Raw genomic sequence first — 15,679 nt, forward strand, 5'->3', positions numbered from 1 at the left:
CCTTCACCCTTATTAAATAACATTTAAAAGAAAACATACAATATACGGTTAGCAACATTTTTTTAAGGCTTCGTTATCACTTATGGCTCGCTTGTATTCAGGTATGTAAATTAATGTAATTAATGCTATGGATTTCACTTCATGAATATTCATAAATGAAATGCTACCGCTGTCATCCCTATTAATGACTGTGTCCTGAATTTTTAGCATTTAGGCTGAAGGAAAACACTCAGCACTAAGAAGATTGCCTGCCGTGAGCAAATGGGCCAAAGGAAAAGATGCTCTTTCCCTTAAGGTTATGATTATGGTCGTAAAGTTTGATATTTAACAAGGTTAATTAAGTGTTTTTCAAAACAAGAGTTGAGAATCTTAAATGATTTTTAACCTACTCCCTAAGCATATGTGTATGATAGGAAATAAGTTGAGACCTCATTTAAAGAGATGTTCTCTTCATTTTTTTGTTATACGTATCTCATTTTGTAAGTGAGAATTAGGTCTAGTGAGGTGGCTCATAGCAGTAATCCCAGCACTTTGGGAGGCTGAGGCAGGCAAGATCACTTGAGCCCAAGAGTTCAAGACCAGCCTGGGCAACATGGTAAAACTCCATCTCTACAACAAATACAAAAGTTAGCCAGGCATGGTAGTACATGCCTGTGGTCCCAGCTACTTGAGAGGCTGAAGTGGAAGGATCACTTGAGCCTGGGAGGTTGAGGCTGCAGTGAGCAGTGATGATGCATTAGATAAGGCAAGATTATGTCAGTTAACAAGTCAAACCTGCCCAAACCACACGGCCAACTCAATAGGGAGAACTACCTCTTTCAAATGACACACCATTAATGGGTAGAATAAAAGGGAGAAATAGCTAAAGTTTTTATATCAAGCATTGGAAGGGGGAAAAAAGGCTAGATTCTATAAAAACAAAAATGTATGACTGGAATAGCAAAATAATGCTAGAGAAAACAAAACAAAATTTTTCTGTCTGCAAACTACATCTATGACTTCAATAGTCTGGGATTTGAATTCAATATTCTTGGTCTTAAAAAGTAAGATTAAAACCTAAAGCCATGACAGTATAGGAGAAGGAGATGAAGGAAAAAAATATATATACATAAAATATATATATAATATATAATATATAATACATATTATATATAAATATAAAATATATAATATATAATACGTATTATATATAAATATAAAATATATAATATATAATATGTATTATATATAAATATAAAATATATAATATATAATGTGTATTATATATGTATAATACATATTATATATTAATATATAATATATAAGACATATTATATATGTACATAATATATACTAATATATATAATGTATACATTATATATTTACATAATATATAATACATAATATATAATTATAATTATATATAATACATAATATATAATTATATATAATACATAATATATAATTATATATAATACATAATATATAATTATATATAATTATAATATATATGTATTTATATTATATATATTTATATTATATATTATATATAATATATAAGTATATAATTATGTTATATACATAATAATATATAATACCTATTATATATTATATATATTAATATATATATAATTTTCCCCTGAATGCTAAACAATACATACTTTTCTCTCAGCAAAAAGGGAGTTAAGTTGTGTTAAAGACTATAGTTAAGTCTTCAAATCTAATAATTTAAATGAGTTAAATTTAAATGAGTTAAATGACTAATAAATAATAGCTAATAATAGACTAATAAATAAACCTAACTTTCTTTTTGAGAACAGACTTCCATTTGTGGTAAAATATCACAGGTGAAAGAGGTAAAATGTTCCAAAAAAAGGAATTCCTAAATGGACAGTAATGTCTTCCTGTATGTGCTCATGAATCCAAAATTCAAAGAAGGTCCACAGAAATGCAAATTACACAAAGAAAACAAAGTCCTATGTCTAAGGAACGCTATACACAAAATAAAGATAAAAGTAATTCTAATATGCAGCCATAAAAAAGAATGAGATCCTGACTTTTGCAGGGACATGGATGGAGCTGGAGGCCACCATCCTTAGCAAACTAACACAGGAATAGAAAACCAAATACCGTATGTTCTCACTTATAAGTGGGAGCTAAGTGATAAGAGCTTATTATGAACACAAAGAAGGAAACAACGGACACTGGGGTCTACTTGAGGGAGGACTGGAGGAGAAAGGAGAGGAGCAGAAAAGATAACTATTGGGTACTGGGCTTAATACCTGGGTGATGAAATAATATGTACAAAAAAACCCCATGACACGTTTACCTATGTAACAAACCTTCACATGTACCCCCAAACTTAAAAGTTAAAATAATAATTCTTAATAATTCTAATAATGTTTTGACAGAACACAATCCAGCTTATATTCCATAGTTTTTTTAGTGAGTGGCCTATAGCTTTAATATAATTTCCCATAGAAACAAAACTTTTTTAAAGAAAGTACATATATACCCAAGCAGGTCTATCACAGATCATTTATCCCATACAGTTGAAAAAGTAATTATATAATATACAGTAAAGAAAAAGAGAAGGTTTGTTTTCCCATTTTCACATAGGACCAAAATTGGTCTATAACCTGGTTTTAATATCCAAACTGTTACATGCTTCAAAAATATACATCCTCTTCTTTCTGCAACCCACCTCCTCTTTTATCTCACTTCCCTCAAATCAAAATTTCCATTTCTCTCACTGTAGGTCATCTTAATAGCACAACATATTTATCCGTTCTACTGTTGGTGAGTATTTAGATTCCAATATTTTTGCAACTGCAAATAACGCAGCTATAAACATTCCTTTTTTTTTTTTTTTTTTTTTTTGAGACAGCGTCTCCCTCTGTTGCCCAGGCTAAAGTGCAGTGGCGCATTCCTGGCTCACTGCAACCTCTACCTCCTGGGTTCAAGCAATTCTCGTGCCTCAGCCTCCCAAGCAGCTGGGACTATAGGTGTGCACCGCTATGCCTGGCTAAATTTTTTGTATTTTTTGTAGAGATGGGGATTCATCATGTTAGACTCCTGACCTCAAGTGATCCACCCACCTCAGCTTCCCAAAGTGCTGGGATTACAGGTGTGAGCCACCACGCCCGGCCTAAATTTTCTTGTACATATCTCTTAACACACATGTGTAAACATTTTTGTTAGGGACTACACCCAGGAGAGGAACCAACAGGTCACGGGGTATGTGTTTCTTCAACTGCAGTGGTACTGACAAACAGTTGCCAAAGTTGTGATGCTAGCAATTTCCATTCCTTCACCTCTTGAACAACACTTGCCATTGTCAGAGTATAATTTTGATCAATCTGGATAGTATAAAATAGCATCCCATTGCAGTTTTAATGTGTGTTTTCTTGTACTAATGATATTAAACTTTTCTATTATTTTTCCTTACCATTTGGATATCCTCTTTTGTGAGGTTTCTGTTCAGGTATTTAGCCAATTTTTCTATTGCATTGCCTGCCTTTTGCTTATAAATTTGCAGAAGTTTATTATACTATATATTCTGGATACAGATCCTCTATTATTTAAATTATTGCAAATATCTCTGCCTATTGTGTAACTTGCCTTTTCACACTCTTAGTGGTATATTTTGATAAAAGTTCTTAAATCTAATGAAGTTTAACTTATTAATCTTTTTCTTTATGACTGGTGTTCTGTACTATTCACAAAATCTCTGCCTATCTCCAGATCATAAATAGAATATCTTGTGTTATCCTCTTTAATCTTTCACATTTAGGAACAGGAAAAGACTTTTGTGTATGGTATGGGGTAGTGATCTTTTTTCCTTGTTGAATATCCATCATTAATTAAAAATTTTTAAAAACAGGCCTGGTAAAATTTCAGCCAGCATCAAAAAATTAAAATATAAAACATTTCAGGCACTTAAAAAAATACAAAGATATATTAATACTTTTCCCTCACTTCCCATCCCCTTCTACCTAATGGAAGTAGATGAGGGTAGATTAAGCAGTTGTGTCACATATACGTTTCAACCCATCTTGGAGTTTGCTTATATGGGCTTCTCATATTTGATAACAGTAATAAGCACAATAATAGCAGTTAACATTTATTGCATGCTTAGCAGGTGTCAGGCTTAATGTAAGTGTATTATTACTCATGTAATTCTCATAATAATCCTATAAAGATGCATACTGCTATCCCTATTTATTTATTTATTTGAGACAGGGTCTCACTCTGTCACTCAGGCTGAAGTGCAGTAGTGTGATCACAGCTGACTGCAGCCTCAAACTCCTGGGCTCAAGCAATCCTCCCACCTCTGTCTCCCAAATAGCTGAGACTACAGGTGCATACTACCATGCCTGGCTAATTTTTTGTATGTTTTTGTAGAGACAGGGTTTCATCATATTGCCCAGGCTGGTCTCAAACTCCTGGGCTCAAAACAATCTGCCCGCCTTGGCCTCTCAAAGTGCTGGAATTACAGGCACAAGCCACTGTGCCTGGCATACTGTCCCTATTTAATAACTGAGGAAACAGAATGAGAGGATGTTACATAATCAGTGGCCAAGCTCTTAACTATTCTCTCCCTCGTAACTTCTAGTTCTGGACTCACAGATTCTCCATCATAAACAAGTGTTTTCATAACAACTTTCATAAGGTGAGATAACAAGACATATATCCTTCTTCCTATTTTATATTTAGGTTTCTAATAGATTCATATAAGGGAATACTCTGCATAATAAATGTAAGTAATTATGTACTCCTAATTTGGCAATATAGGAAAAATTACAAGAGAATCAAATCAAGATATCTTCTGGAAGTAACATGGGAATAGTTAAGGTTAGTATTACTGCAATTCTGTGAACTAAAGAATGTTAAAAACTGAGTCACTAGGATTGTAGTCTATATGGCTGCCTTACAATGCCTCATAAACCTGAAATATGTTAACTGAGGAATGTTTTTTCAAGGCTGAAAATTGAAGAAAGTTTATTCCAGTACTTTGGTTGCTATAAGAACTTAAGCATATTTTCATATTATTCTACTTGAGTCCAGCCTGTATTCCTTACAAAATTTTAAATGTTACAAAGGAAAAAGGAGGATAAATTTAGAATTCTGAAAATAAAATCCATTGATACATACCATTCTACAGAATGCAGGAGCTTGAAGGCTTCTCAGAAATACATGAAGATACTCACTTTATTAAAGGGAAAACTGAGGCCCAAATAAACTTGTATCAAATCTCAAGGACAGTAAAGATCAGATTTCACAATGGCCATTAGTGGACATTAATCTGAATCCTTAACCTTCACAAATCTGTTTCTATAAAATTCTAATAATTATTTATTATTTCTGTTGAGTTCTATTTTCTCAGATTTTGTTCCTATAATAATGTACAGGAAAATATACACTTAAGACCTTAATTTTTATTTCTCTGTACCTAATCCTCAGTAGAAAGACTATCTTCTATGTGAGAGGAAACATCAAACATTTTAGCTGAGTGCAGTGGCTCACACACACTGTAATCCCAGCACTTTGGGAGGCCAAGATCAGTGGATTAATGTAAGCTTAGGAGTTTGAGACCAGCCTGGGAAACATGGCTTAACCCTGTCTCTACTGAAAAAAAATTAGCTGAGCATGGTGGTGTATGCCTATAGTCCCAGCTATTCAGGAGGCTGAGGTGGGAGGATCACCTGAGCCGGGGAGGTCAGGACTGCAGTGAACAGTGATTGTGCCTGGGTGACAGAGTGAGACCCTGTCTCCACAAAAAAAAAAAAAAAAAAAAAAAAAATTGTCCTGAGACTCTGAGGTTCTTCCTTTGGGGACAATGTAAGAATACCTAAGACTTCTACCAGCTCTCCAGAAATTCTAGATCCCTGTACTATCTCACTGGTTAAGGAAAGGCAGAGAAAGCACTCCCCATCACTCTGGATACCAATCAGAGACCCAGGGAAGAAGAAAATGGTGGTTTTTATCACTGCCCATTTCCTAAATATCTGACAAGACCCTTGAGGCCACCCATCCCAGCATAAAAGCATCAGCGCTGCCACTGAAGACAGGCAAATCATCTTGAATCTGTCTTAAAAAGAATTCACAGCAGTAGCAAAATTACATCACTTTCCTAAGGATGAAGAAATGTGAAGGATGCAGACTCAGGGTGCCAAAGATTGCAAAACAAGCTTCAGATACGGCCTTTAGGAAAATTGCTAGGGGCAAGAGAGGTGGGTGAATAGAAAAGTAAGCAGCAGAAAAACTGAGGAGGAGAAAATGAGTTGAGACTTTTAAATTCAGTTTACAATGTTTTTAATAAGCTAAATGAAATATTCCCCAATTACAAATATTAAGGAAACCTCCAGGGAGAGCTATATCAATAGACACATGCAACACTGCAAAATATCTTCTTTTGAAATGCAATTTTTCAAAATTCAAGAGCAAATCTTCACAGATGTATATGCTACAAAAAATAAAATTAAATTCAGTAAGAGTTCTTTAAATATTTCAATGTCTCTTAATTTTATTAAAAATTTTTCACATGCTTTCCTTTTATTAAACATAATTTTATAAAATTTTATTTTTTAAAAATCACTGAATTGAAATAAATCCATCTATTTTTAAAGGATCTGAGATCTCCTAATGGAAATAAACTTTTTTCTTTTTTTTTTTTTAAGACAGAGTCTCACTCTGTTGCCCAAGCTGGAGTGTAGTAGCACAGTCATGCTCACTGCAACCTCAACTTCCTGGGCTCAGGTGATTTTCCCTCCTCAGCCTCCCAAGTAGCTAGGACTACAGGCACACGCCATCACGCCTGGCTAATTTTTTGCATTTTTTTTTTTGTAGAGATGGGGCTTTGCCATGTTGCCCAGGCTGGTCTGGAACTTCTGGGCTCAAGCAATCTGCCTGCCTCAGGCTCCCAAATTGCTGGCATTACAGGCATAAACCACTGTACCCAGCCTGGAAATAAACTTTGATGGCAGCAGATAAAAGAGTTTTTCTGATATAAAAGAAGCTAAATTGCAATGAGTTACAACACATTTTAATCTGTAGGAAGCTTTATTACACATCAAGCAAACAGTTGAAGTATTAACACAAAACGCAGATATAATGGTTTCTTTTCCATTTTCAATTTACTTCAACCTGACTACAAAATGTTCTTGTTCCTTATGTAAAGTAGAACTGTAAATTCTAATTAGTTTCACAGGCAGAATCATCATTCCATGGAGCTCAAGTAGAAGAAAGGTTTCCTAACCAAGTCTTCCCAAGTGAACTACATTTAAACATATCTTGATGTTTCATTAACACATTTGGTGAAGGTGAACAATAACAGCAAGCCAACCCTGGCTACTCACCAATGTGGCAGCAATGAAGAAAGAACAGACATAGCCTCTTTCTATAGCATGCACATTTAGTAGCTCACTCTCTCTCTCTCTGTATCCTGTCTTCTTTATCCACGCCCTCCCCATGTCGCCTTGCCTAGTATGGCATCACACTCTCCTAGAGAATTATGAGGAACACAGGTTCCATGTCTATTAGAGCAGGAAAGTACCAGGAGGACAATGACTGGCCCTCCTAACCCTTACCCACACACAAAAGCAATGTGATCATCTGCTACCACTGAAACTTCCTAAGTGCTATAGAAGTAGAAGTTTCAACTTAAAACGAGATTTATTAAAAACTGTTCCATTCCACTCTTCAAGGTAATTTCATGGATTTTCTTTTTCTTACCAAGATAGTATTTGTAAAATCAGAAATGGGATTGTATTAATTTTATAGGACTCAGAAGCTACTGTTTTAATCATTCTTAACATTTATAAAAACCAAAAGTAATATTTATCAAAAATGTAATTAACAGTCAAGGTTTTCTTTCTGGTTTCACTAATTACTTTTTTTTTTTCCTGGCTGTAATCTGTAAGGCACAATCCCAGTGAATGATTTATTTCATTTGAGGGAAGTTTTTTAATTTTAGAAACCCTATAAATATCAGTTTAATGATACAAAGTAAACCTAACACTAATCTTTAAATGTGAAGAGGCAAATGAAAGGAATGCTAATTCTAAGGCGAACGGGGTCAAACCCATGTATGCTTGAACTCTTATTTTCCTTATCTGAACAAAACAAAAAACAAAACACAAATATAAATCTAGTTATCTCATAAAAATATTCTATAGGCTGGGTGTGGTGGCTCATGCCTGTAATCCCAGCACTTTGGGAGGCCGAGGCAGGCGGATCACCTGAGGTCACGAGTTCAAGACCAGCCTGCCCAACATGGCAAAACCTTGTCTCTACTAAAAATACAAAAATTAGCCAGTTGTGGTGGTGCACGCCTGTAATCCCAATTACTCGGGGAGGCTGAGGCAGGAGAATCTCTTGAACCCAGAAGGCAGAGGTTGCAGTAAGCCGAGATCACGCCATTGCACTCCAGCCTGGGCAACACAGCCAGACTCCATCTCAAAAAATATATATATATTCTATAAAAGTGGGGGTAACAGTAGTTCTATAAAGGTAATCTTTAAGCTAAGTAAAGTCTTTCTCTGGAAAGTAATTTTTAATTTTTACAGCATTCAGAAGCTGTCAGCTCCTATTTAGTCTACTAGTTCAGCATTTTTTTTAAGGTGATCATATTTATGAGATTACTCCTACCTGTCTCTGAAGTTCTGCCAGGTTGTAAGGTAAGGCCCCCTCAGCCAATGGGGCTATTCTCTCAATATCTGCCAAAGTCAAGCGCCTTCAGGAAAAATATAGGAAAGAATTGTTAGACACTGACAAACTCCTCACGCCAAAATCATCTTTTCTCAAAAAAAAAAAAAAAAAAAGTGAACTATAGTTTAAAATCATTACTTCCCTATTTACACAGATCATTTTAGTGACATAAAAACCTTTTAACTCTGTTTTCATCAACAAAAAGCAAAAGACTCCAGAGAAATAATGTGGAGTGCATGAATTTGGTAAGACTCCAGTGATAGATATTAAAATCAAATAATTATTGCCAGAAGCAAAAGTATAGAGATTGACTGTCCCTACCCACTAAATGTGTCCCCAAGGATACCTATTTAAAGGACAGGCGCAAAGTATCTGGGAAGGATACATATAAATCTGATAAATACTGGTTGCCTCCAAGGAAAGGAACAAGGGTATGAGGGAGACTTTTTTTTTTTTTCCCAACGATATGTTCTTTCCAACCCTTTGAGTTTTGACCCATTTTTAGGCAGGAGAATAGGGTCTGGAGACAGGCAGCCTTCACTTCAGCCTCTGACTGGTCATGGGCTAAGTCTTCATTTGCGTAGGATGTAACTTCAGCCTCTGATTGGTTGTAGGCTGAGCCTTCACTTCAGCCTCCAATTGATCACGGGCTGAGCCTTCACTTCAGCCTCCGATTGGTTGTGGGCCAAGTCTTCATTTATATAGGGTGTAACCAATAGGAAACCTCTAATGGGTACTTAAACCCCAGAAGATTTGCAACTAGGGCTCTTGAGCTGCTTGCTCAAGCCTGCTCCTGATCTGTGGAGTATACTTTTGCTTCAATACATCTATGCTTTTGTCTTCTATTGCTTTGTTTGTGCGTTTTGTCCAATTCTTTGTTCAACATGCCAAGAAACTGGACAACTTGTAGTCAAGACCCTCCACCGGTAACATATCTTGGCAAGTTAGCCAGGAGGTAAGCCCAAATTTGGGGATTTATTTTTCTTTGCTTTGCTTTTGCTCTTTTTCTTTTCCTCTCTATTGAGCCTTCATTTGCGGGCACAGGCTGGAGCTATCTCCATGCAGAGCTCCCTACACTCCACAGAGGGGAACCCTTTCCGCTCTCTTTCCCTTTTCCAACACGGGACCCTCCACAGACAACATCTAAGCATGAAGGCAACTGCAGGTCTCTGGCCAGGTCCACTCTCCCGGGAGACTAAAAGGTATCCATGTGGAAGCACCTGACCACCACTGCCTGGTTTGGGTGAGGGACCTGAGTCCTTTTCTTTTTTTCAGTCTTTCAGAGGCTGTTTCCTAGCAGATCCTTGATAATTGAGGGCAACTAGCCAGAGCCACTCTCTGGTGCTACCTGAAGGCCAAGAAGTGAATGGGGATAGCTGCCCTGCCCAGAATGGGGAAGTACTCTTTTCTATCTTTCCTGGTTAAAGTCCCTAATCCCTACATGTGACGAAATTGGCAGTGGCAGCTCTTCCAGAACAAACTCACACATGTTTCAGTCAACTTAAGCCCTCTTTTCTTATGCCAAATTCTCCTAAAGAGTTAGCTTGTAATGGCAAAGGATATCTCTTAGATGTTTTGACTTCCCTTATCCTACTCAATCTATTCAACTTGCTGAGGACTTTTGGGGCCCACAATCTTTAGAATACATTCTACATCTTGTTTCTTTTGTCATCACCAGATTATGTTTATAGAATGGCCTGCCCTTACACGCGGTCCACTGTCATGGTGGTGGATTTTTAAACATTCCCTCTCTTGTCGAGGGCCTGAGTGGAATAGCCAACACTATTATTTCATTTTTCATGCCCAAAATCTACCTTTCCCCCCTTGAGACTACCTGTAATCCACATGACAAAAGAAATCCATCCAACCTCTAGTTCCTATTATTAAAGTTCATGGCTATCACTCCAGTGGAACAGGAAACCATGGCCTTATCAAATTATATGGATGCTAGAAGTCAAGGCCTTCATCCAGGGACAAAAGGAAAGCTCACAGTGGGTCATCAGTGGTGGAGAGAACCTTCCCAAAGTGGTACCAGCACCCATCTAAGGTCAGAGACATCTGACAGACTAAGACGGGGCCCTAAAGGGGGACACCCCTGAGGACCCCAATCAAGGCCCAGAGTTTTTCCAGGGGGATGCCCCAGGTAAAATTTGAGTCACCAAATAAGCTAGGTTCTCTTCTTTCTTCCAGACCTCTATGGGCAACTCTCCATCCATTCCACCTGATTCCCCACTTGGCTGCATTCTCAACCATTGGAATCAATTTGACCCTGACAATCTCAGGAGAAAACATCTGATTTTTTTTAACCATAATACTGTATGGCCCCAAAATTAGCTAGACAGCCAGGAATAATGGGGAGTCAATGGAAGTCTTAATTACAACACCATCCTGCAATTAGACCTATTTTGCAAAAGGCAGTGTAAATGGTCAGAAATCCCATATGTGCGGGCCTTCATGGCCCTATATCAAAACCCAACCATCTGCAAAACTCCCAGAACCTGCCCCCAAAAAGGCAGGTTCTAAGGCAGAACCGGATATTGTGGATGACCTCCTTTTTGCAAGGGCCACCTGTCTCTCAGGGGCAATGGCAACAACCCCCATATAACTCCTTGCCAAGTGTTTCTGAGGCGCAAACCCAAGAGCTAAAACCAAGGGCCCTGCTAAGTCCCCCTCACATTCAGAGGGGAACACCCTATTCAACTACCTCTCTAGCCCTGCTATCCCTTAGGGAAGCAGCAGGAGCCGAGGGGCTGGTCTGAGTGTAGGTCCCCTTCTCCATAAATAACATATAACAATGTAAAGAAAAAGCTAGGAAGCTATTCAGAGAACCCCAGAAAATTTGCAGATAGGTTCCAAGCTTTGACCTTAGCCTTTCATCTCTCATAGAGAGACGTTCAATTCATTCCAGCAACTTGTTGCACCCCCTTGGAAAAGGAATGAATCTTTGAGGCCACTTGCCGAGAAGCAGACAATTTATTTGCCCAAAACCCTCAGGGTAATTGCCCAGGCCCAGACACAGTCTCCGCTACTGATCCTAACTGGGACTACAACACCCCCATGGGAATGAACAACTGGGCCAAATTTCTTAAGGCTCTCCTTGGAGGAATGAAAAAGGGAATAACTAAGGCAGTAAATTATGATAAAGTAAGGGAGGCTGCACAAGGCAAGGAGGAAAATCTAGCCGTGTTTTATGGCAGGCTGGAGGAAGCCTTTAGAAAATATACCAATCTGGACCCTTCCTCTCCTGAAGGCAGTGTTGAGCCCTCTTTTGTTCCTAGTATTACTACCTTCAGTATGAACTCTCTTGTTAGTTACTACTCTGTTTAGAAGTTTGTACATTTTACTGACTACTTTATAGAAACAAATAATCTATATTGCATCATTTTCAAGCCCACAGAAATGTATAAGCCCTATAATCTTGACACTTTTCAATTATGTTTAACGTTACAAGCATGTAAAACACTGCTGATATATGTAAGAATATGTATAAATACCACTAGATAGCTTATTTTGAAGAGATATTCTCTAAATTTTTGTTCACAGTAGATTGACTGCAGTTTCTTAGGTGTGTTTCTCAATATACTCTCTCAATGTTTTAAAGCATAAAGAAATTTGAATACTGTTTAACCTCATGTACTCCTTTGTTTACAGGTTGCTTTATATATTTTTTTTCTTTCTTTTTTTTTTCTTGAAATGGAATCTCATACTGTTGCCCAGGCTGGAGTGCAATGGCACAATCTCAGCTCACTGCAACCTCCACCTCCCGGGTTCAAGCGATTCTCCTGCCTCAGCCTCCAGAGTAACTGGGATTACAGGTGCACACCACCACACCTGGCTAATTTTTTGTATTTTTAGTAGAGACGGGGTTTCACTATGTTGGCCACACTGGCCTCGAACTCCTGACCTCAAGATCCACCCACCTTGGCCTCCTAAAGTGCTGGGATTACAGGTGTGAGCCACCACACCCAGCCAGGTTGTTTAATATTTCTGAGGATTAAAGACATCATGGCTCCCTTTAAGATTCAGTAATATTAATAAAATGTGAGATATATAGGGTTAGAATCCAACACATTGAGAGGAAAACTGTTAAATTATATAGCTGTAGAGCAGGAAATGAAACCCAGGTTGTAAGCTCTGAGGGGGCAGGAAACCCGTTGGTGAAGTACACCATGAGCTACCACACAAGTGCATCAGTGACTGAGCAGCGAGGTGCAGAGCCTAGCTCTATGTGAACGGGAATTTTTAAACTGCATTGTGCCTCAGTTTATCCATCTTTACAACAAAGTTTTGTTTTTCTTCTCAGTTGACTGGACTATTTCCCTGGTCTATCTTCTTGCCACTCTTGATGCCCATGAAAGGACCTAAGGGAGCCTGGGACTCCTTGGGAAAAACAGAAGGTGCCACAGACCCCATTTTAGGAGAAACCCCTGTTTTCCTCATGGAACCCCAAGAACTGTAGGCAGACAGGTCCCTCTCAAAATCTAAGGCTCTGCTCAGTTTTGCATCACATTACCTGACCTTTTTGACTTTTGGGGGCATCAGAAATTACTTTAGTAGGAAAGAGAGATATAAAGAAAGTTATAGCTATGAAGATGTATTTATGATAAGGAAGGTTATGAAGAAAAGAAATTTTATATGAGAAAGAATCTTGTATGGCAAATTCTTGTCCTAAAGTAGAATGCTTAATTACTTAGGAAACAGGGAAATACAGGACAAGTCAGAAAATCTAAGCACGTCATAGATGGTCTGTGGAAGTTGTGATAGGGTCCATAAAGTGGGAAAGAGGCTGGGCCCAGTGGCTCACGCCTGTAATCCCAGCACTTTGGGAGGCCAAGGTGGGTAGATCATCTGAGGTCAAAAGTTTGAGACCAGCCTGTCCAACATGGCCGTCACTACTAAAAATACAAAAATTAGGCAGGCATAGTGGTACGCACCTGTCGTCCCAGCTACTCGGGAGGCTGAGGCACAAGAATCGCTTGAACCCAGGAGGCGGAGGTTGCAGTGGGCTGAGATCATGCCACTGTACTCCAGCCTGGGCAACAGAGCAAGACTCTGTCTCAAAAAAAAAAAAAAAATTAAAGGGAAAGAAAAACTAACAACAGCTAGATCTTCCCCCGTCTACAAGTGTTGTGTGTGTGATGTTTATATAAAGGAGCTCTAATTAATTGGCTTAAGATCTACACCCTAGAGATTAACCCTTCACATGATCATGTAAGCTATGCAGTTACCCAGACTGCATCATTTGGTAAACCTGTATGGTTTCATGGAAACCATTCCTAGTTGAGGGCACTTTAAAGGATACACAGTCTAAGTACTGCCAAGATAGGCCCAGTAGCTGTGTTCATATTTTCCCTTGGGAAAAACCATACTAATCCTGAGACATCTAGTTGTCTTTTGGTTCCCCAGTACGAAAATACCTCTAGGTGGTTGCTGGTGGACACTAAGTGCAACTACCTCCATTGGAAAAATGCTGCTGGGGCAACTCAGGATACTTCCCAAGGTCCTTTCCAGCCTTTAACCAGGGCCACCTTAGCAGGGACCTTAATCACTTGGGAAAATGAAAACAACAAACTAACCCATATGTTCACCATAGACAACAATTTTTGTCTTAAAAAACAAAGATCCTTTCTCCTGTGTGGAACTAGTTGTACTTATGTTTGTCAGCCAACTGGATTGGAACCTGTACACTTGTATATTTACCCCCTTAAAATCAACATAGCTCCCAATAACCAGTCTCTCATTATACCTTTAACTGCAACTACCAAGCACAAATGAGCCATCCAACCCATACCCCTTTTGGCAGGGCTAGGAATAACTGCAGGAATAGCAATAGGAGTTAGCAGGCTTCCAACTTCCCTATCCTATTACCAATGCTCATCCAAGGATCTTCCAGACAGCTTGGAAGACACTGCCCAAAGTATTGTCACCTTACAAAATCAAATAGACTCCTTGGCAGCAGTCACTGTACAAAATAGAAGGAGACTGGATCTCCTAACTGCTCAAAAAGATGGCTTATGTCTTTTCCTATAAGAATGTTGTTTTTATATCAACCAATCAGGATTAGTAAGGGATGCCACTCGAAAATTAGCTGACAGAACTTCTAAAATATAACAACAGCTGTCCACATCACAGGGCTCCTGGTCAAGGGCACTAAGCTGGGCTTCATGGCTCCTTCCCTTGGCCAGCCCATTGTTAATAATTATACTTGCATTGACTTTTTGGACCATGTTTGTTCATCTTTTTACCAGATTATTTCTTCTCACCTAGAGACGATTAAGCTTCAAATGATCATGCAGCAGGGCTTCCAGTTCCAGATGATGATGCCCGCCCTGGCCATCAAGAAGTCACCCTATCTCCACTAGACAGAGCAGTGCCAGAGTTCCATGGTCCCCAATAGGTAGGGACTGTGCCCCAATCAGCATGAAGTAGTTACAGAAGAAAGACTATTGGTCCCTCTGCCTCCCATAAAGATTTATGAAGATCACGTCTCTCAGGGGGAAATGAGGCAGAAGAACAGTTTATTTGAATAGTTTAGAATATAAATTCCAAGAGAAAAAGACAAGCAGATGTAACAGAGGAGAAGAAAGAAACACAGGGTCTGGACACAGGGAGCCTTCACTTCAGTCTCTGACTGGTCACAGGCCAAGTCTTCATTTGCATAGGGTGTAACTTCACTTCAGCCTCTGATTGGTTGCAGACCGAGACTTCAGTTCAGCCTCCAACTGGTCATGGGCCAAGTCTTCATTTGCATAGGTAACTTTACTTCAGCCCCTGGTCACGGGCCAAGTCTTCATTTACATAGGGTGTAACCAACAGGAAACCTCTAAAGGGTACTTAAACCCCAGAAGATTTGCAACCAGGGCTCTTGAGCTGCTTGCTCGAGCTCGCTCCCACTCTGTGGAGTGTACTTTCATTTCAATAAATCTATGCTTTTGTCTTCTGTTGCTTTGTGTGTTTTGTCTATTTCTTTGTTCAACATGCCAAGAATGTG

At 38.6% G+C, this 15,679-nt stretch overlaps 1 protein-coding gene across 5 annotated transcripts in view; it reads right to left on the reverse strand.

Moving 5' to 3' along the window:
- Positions 1-15,679, reverse strand: part of SLC25A12 (solute carrier family 25 member 12) — a 223,182-nt gene that overhangs the window by 33,525 nt on the left and 173,978 nt on the right. For all 5 annotated transcript variants that reach the window (XM_009443763.4, XM_009443761.5, XM_003949917.6 and 2 more), the window contains exon 9: positions 8,629-8,713. In XM_009443763.4, coding sequence (XP_009442038.1) covers positions 8,629-8,713 — 85 coding nt within the window. The remainder of the gene's footprint in view (positions 1-8,628; positions 8,714-15,679) is intronic.

The sequence above is a fragment of the Pan troglodytes genome, chromosome 13 (genome assembly GCF_028858775.2).
Source record: "Pan troglodytes isolate AG18354 chromosome 13, NHGRI_mPanTro3-v2.0_pri, whole genome shotgun sequence".
Classification (NCBI taxonomy): Eukaryota; Metazoa; Chordata; class Mammalia; order Primates; family Hominidae; genus Pan; species Pan troglodytes.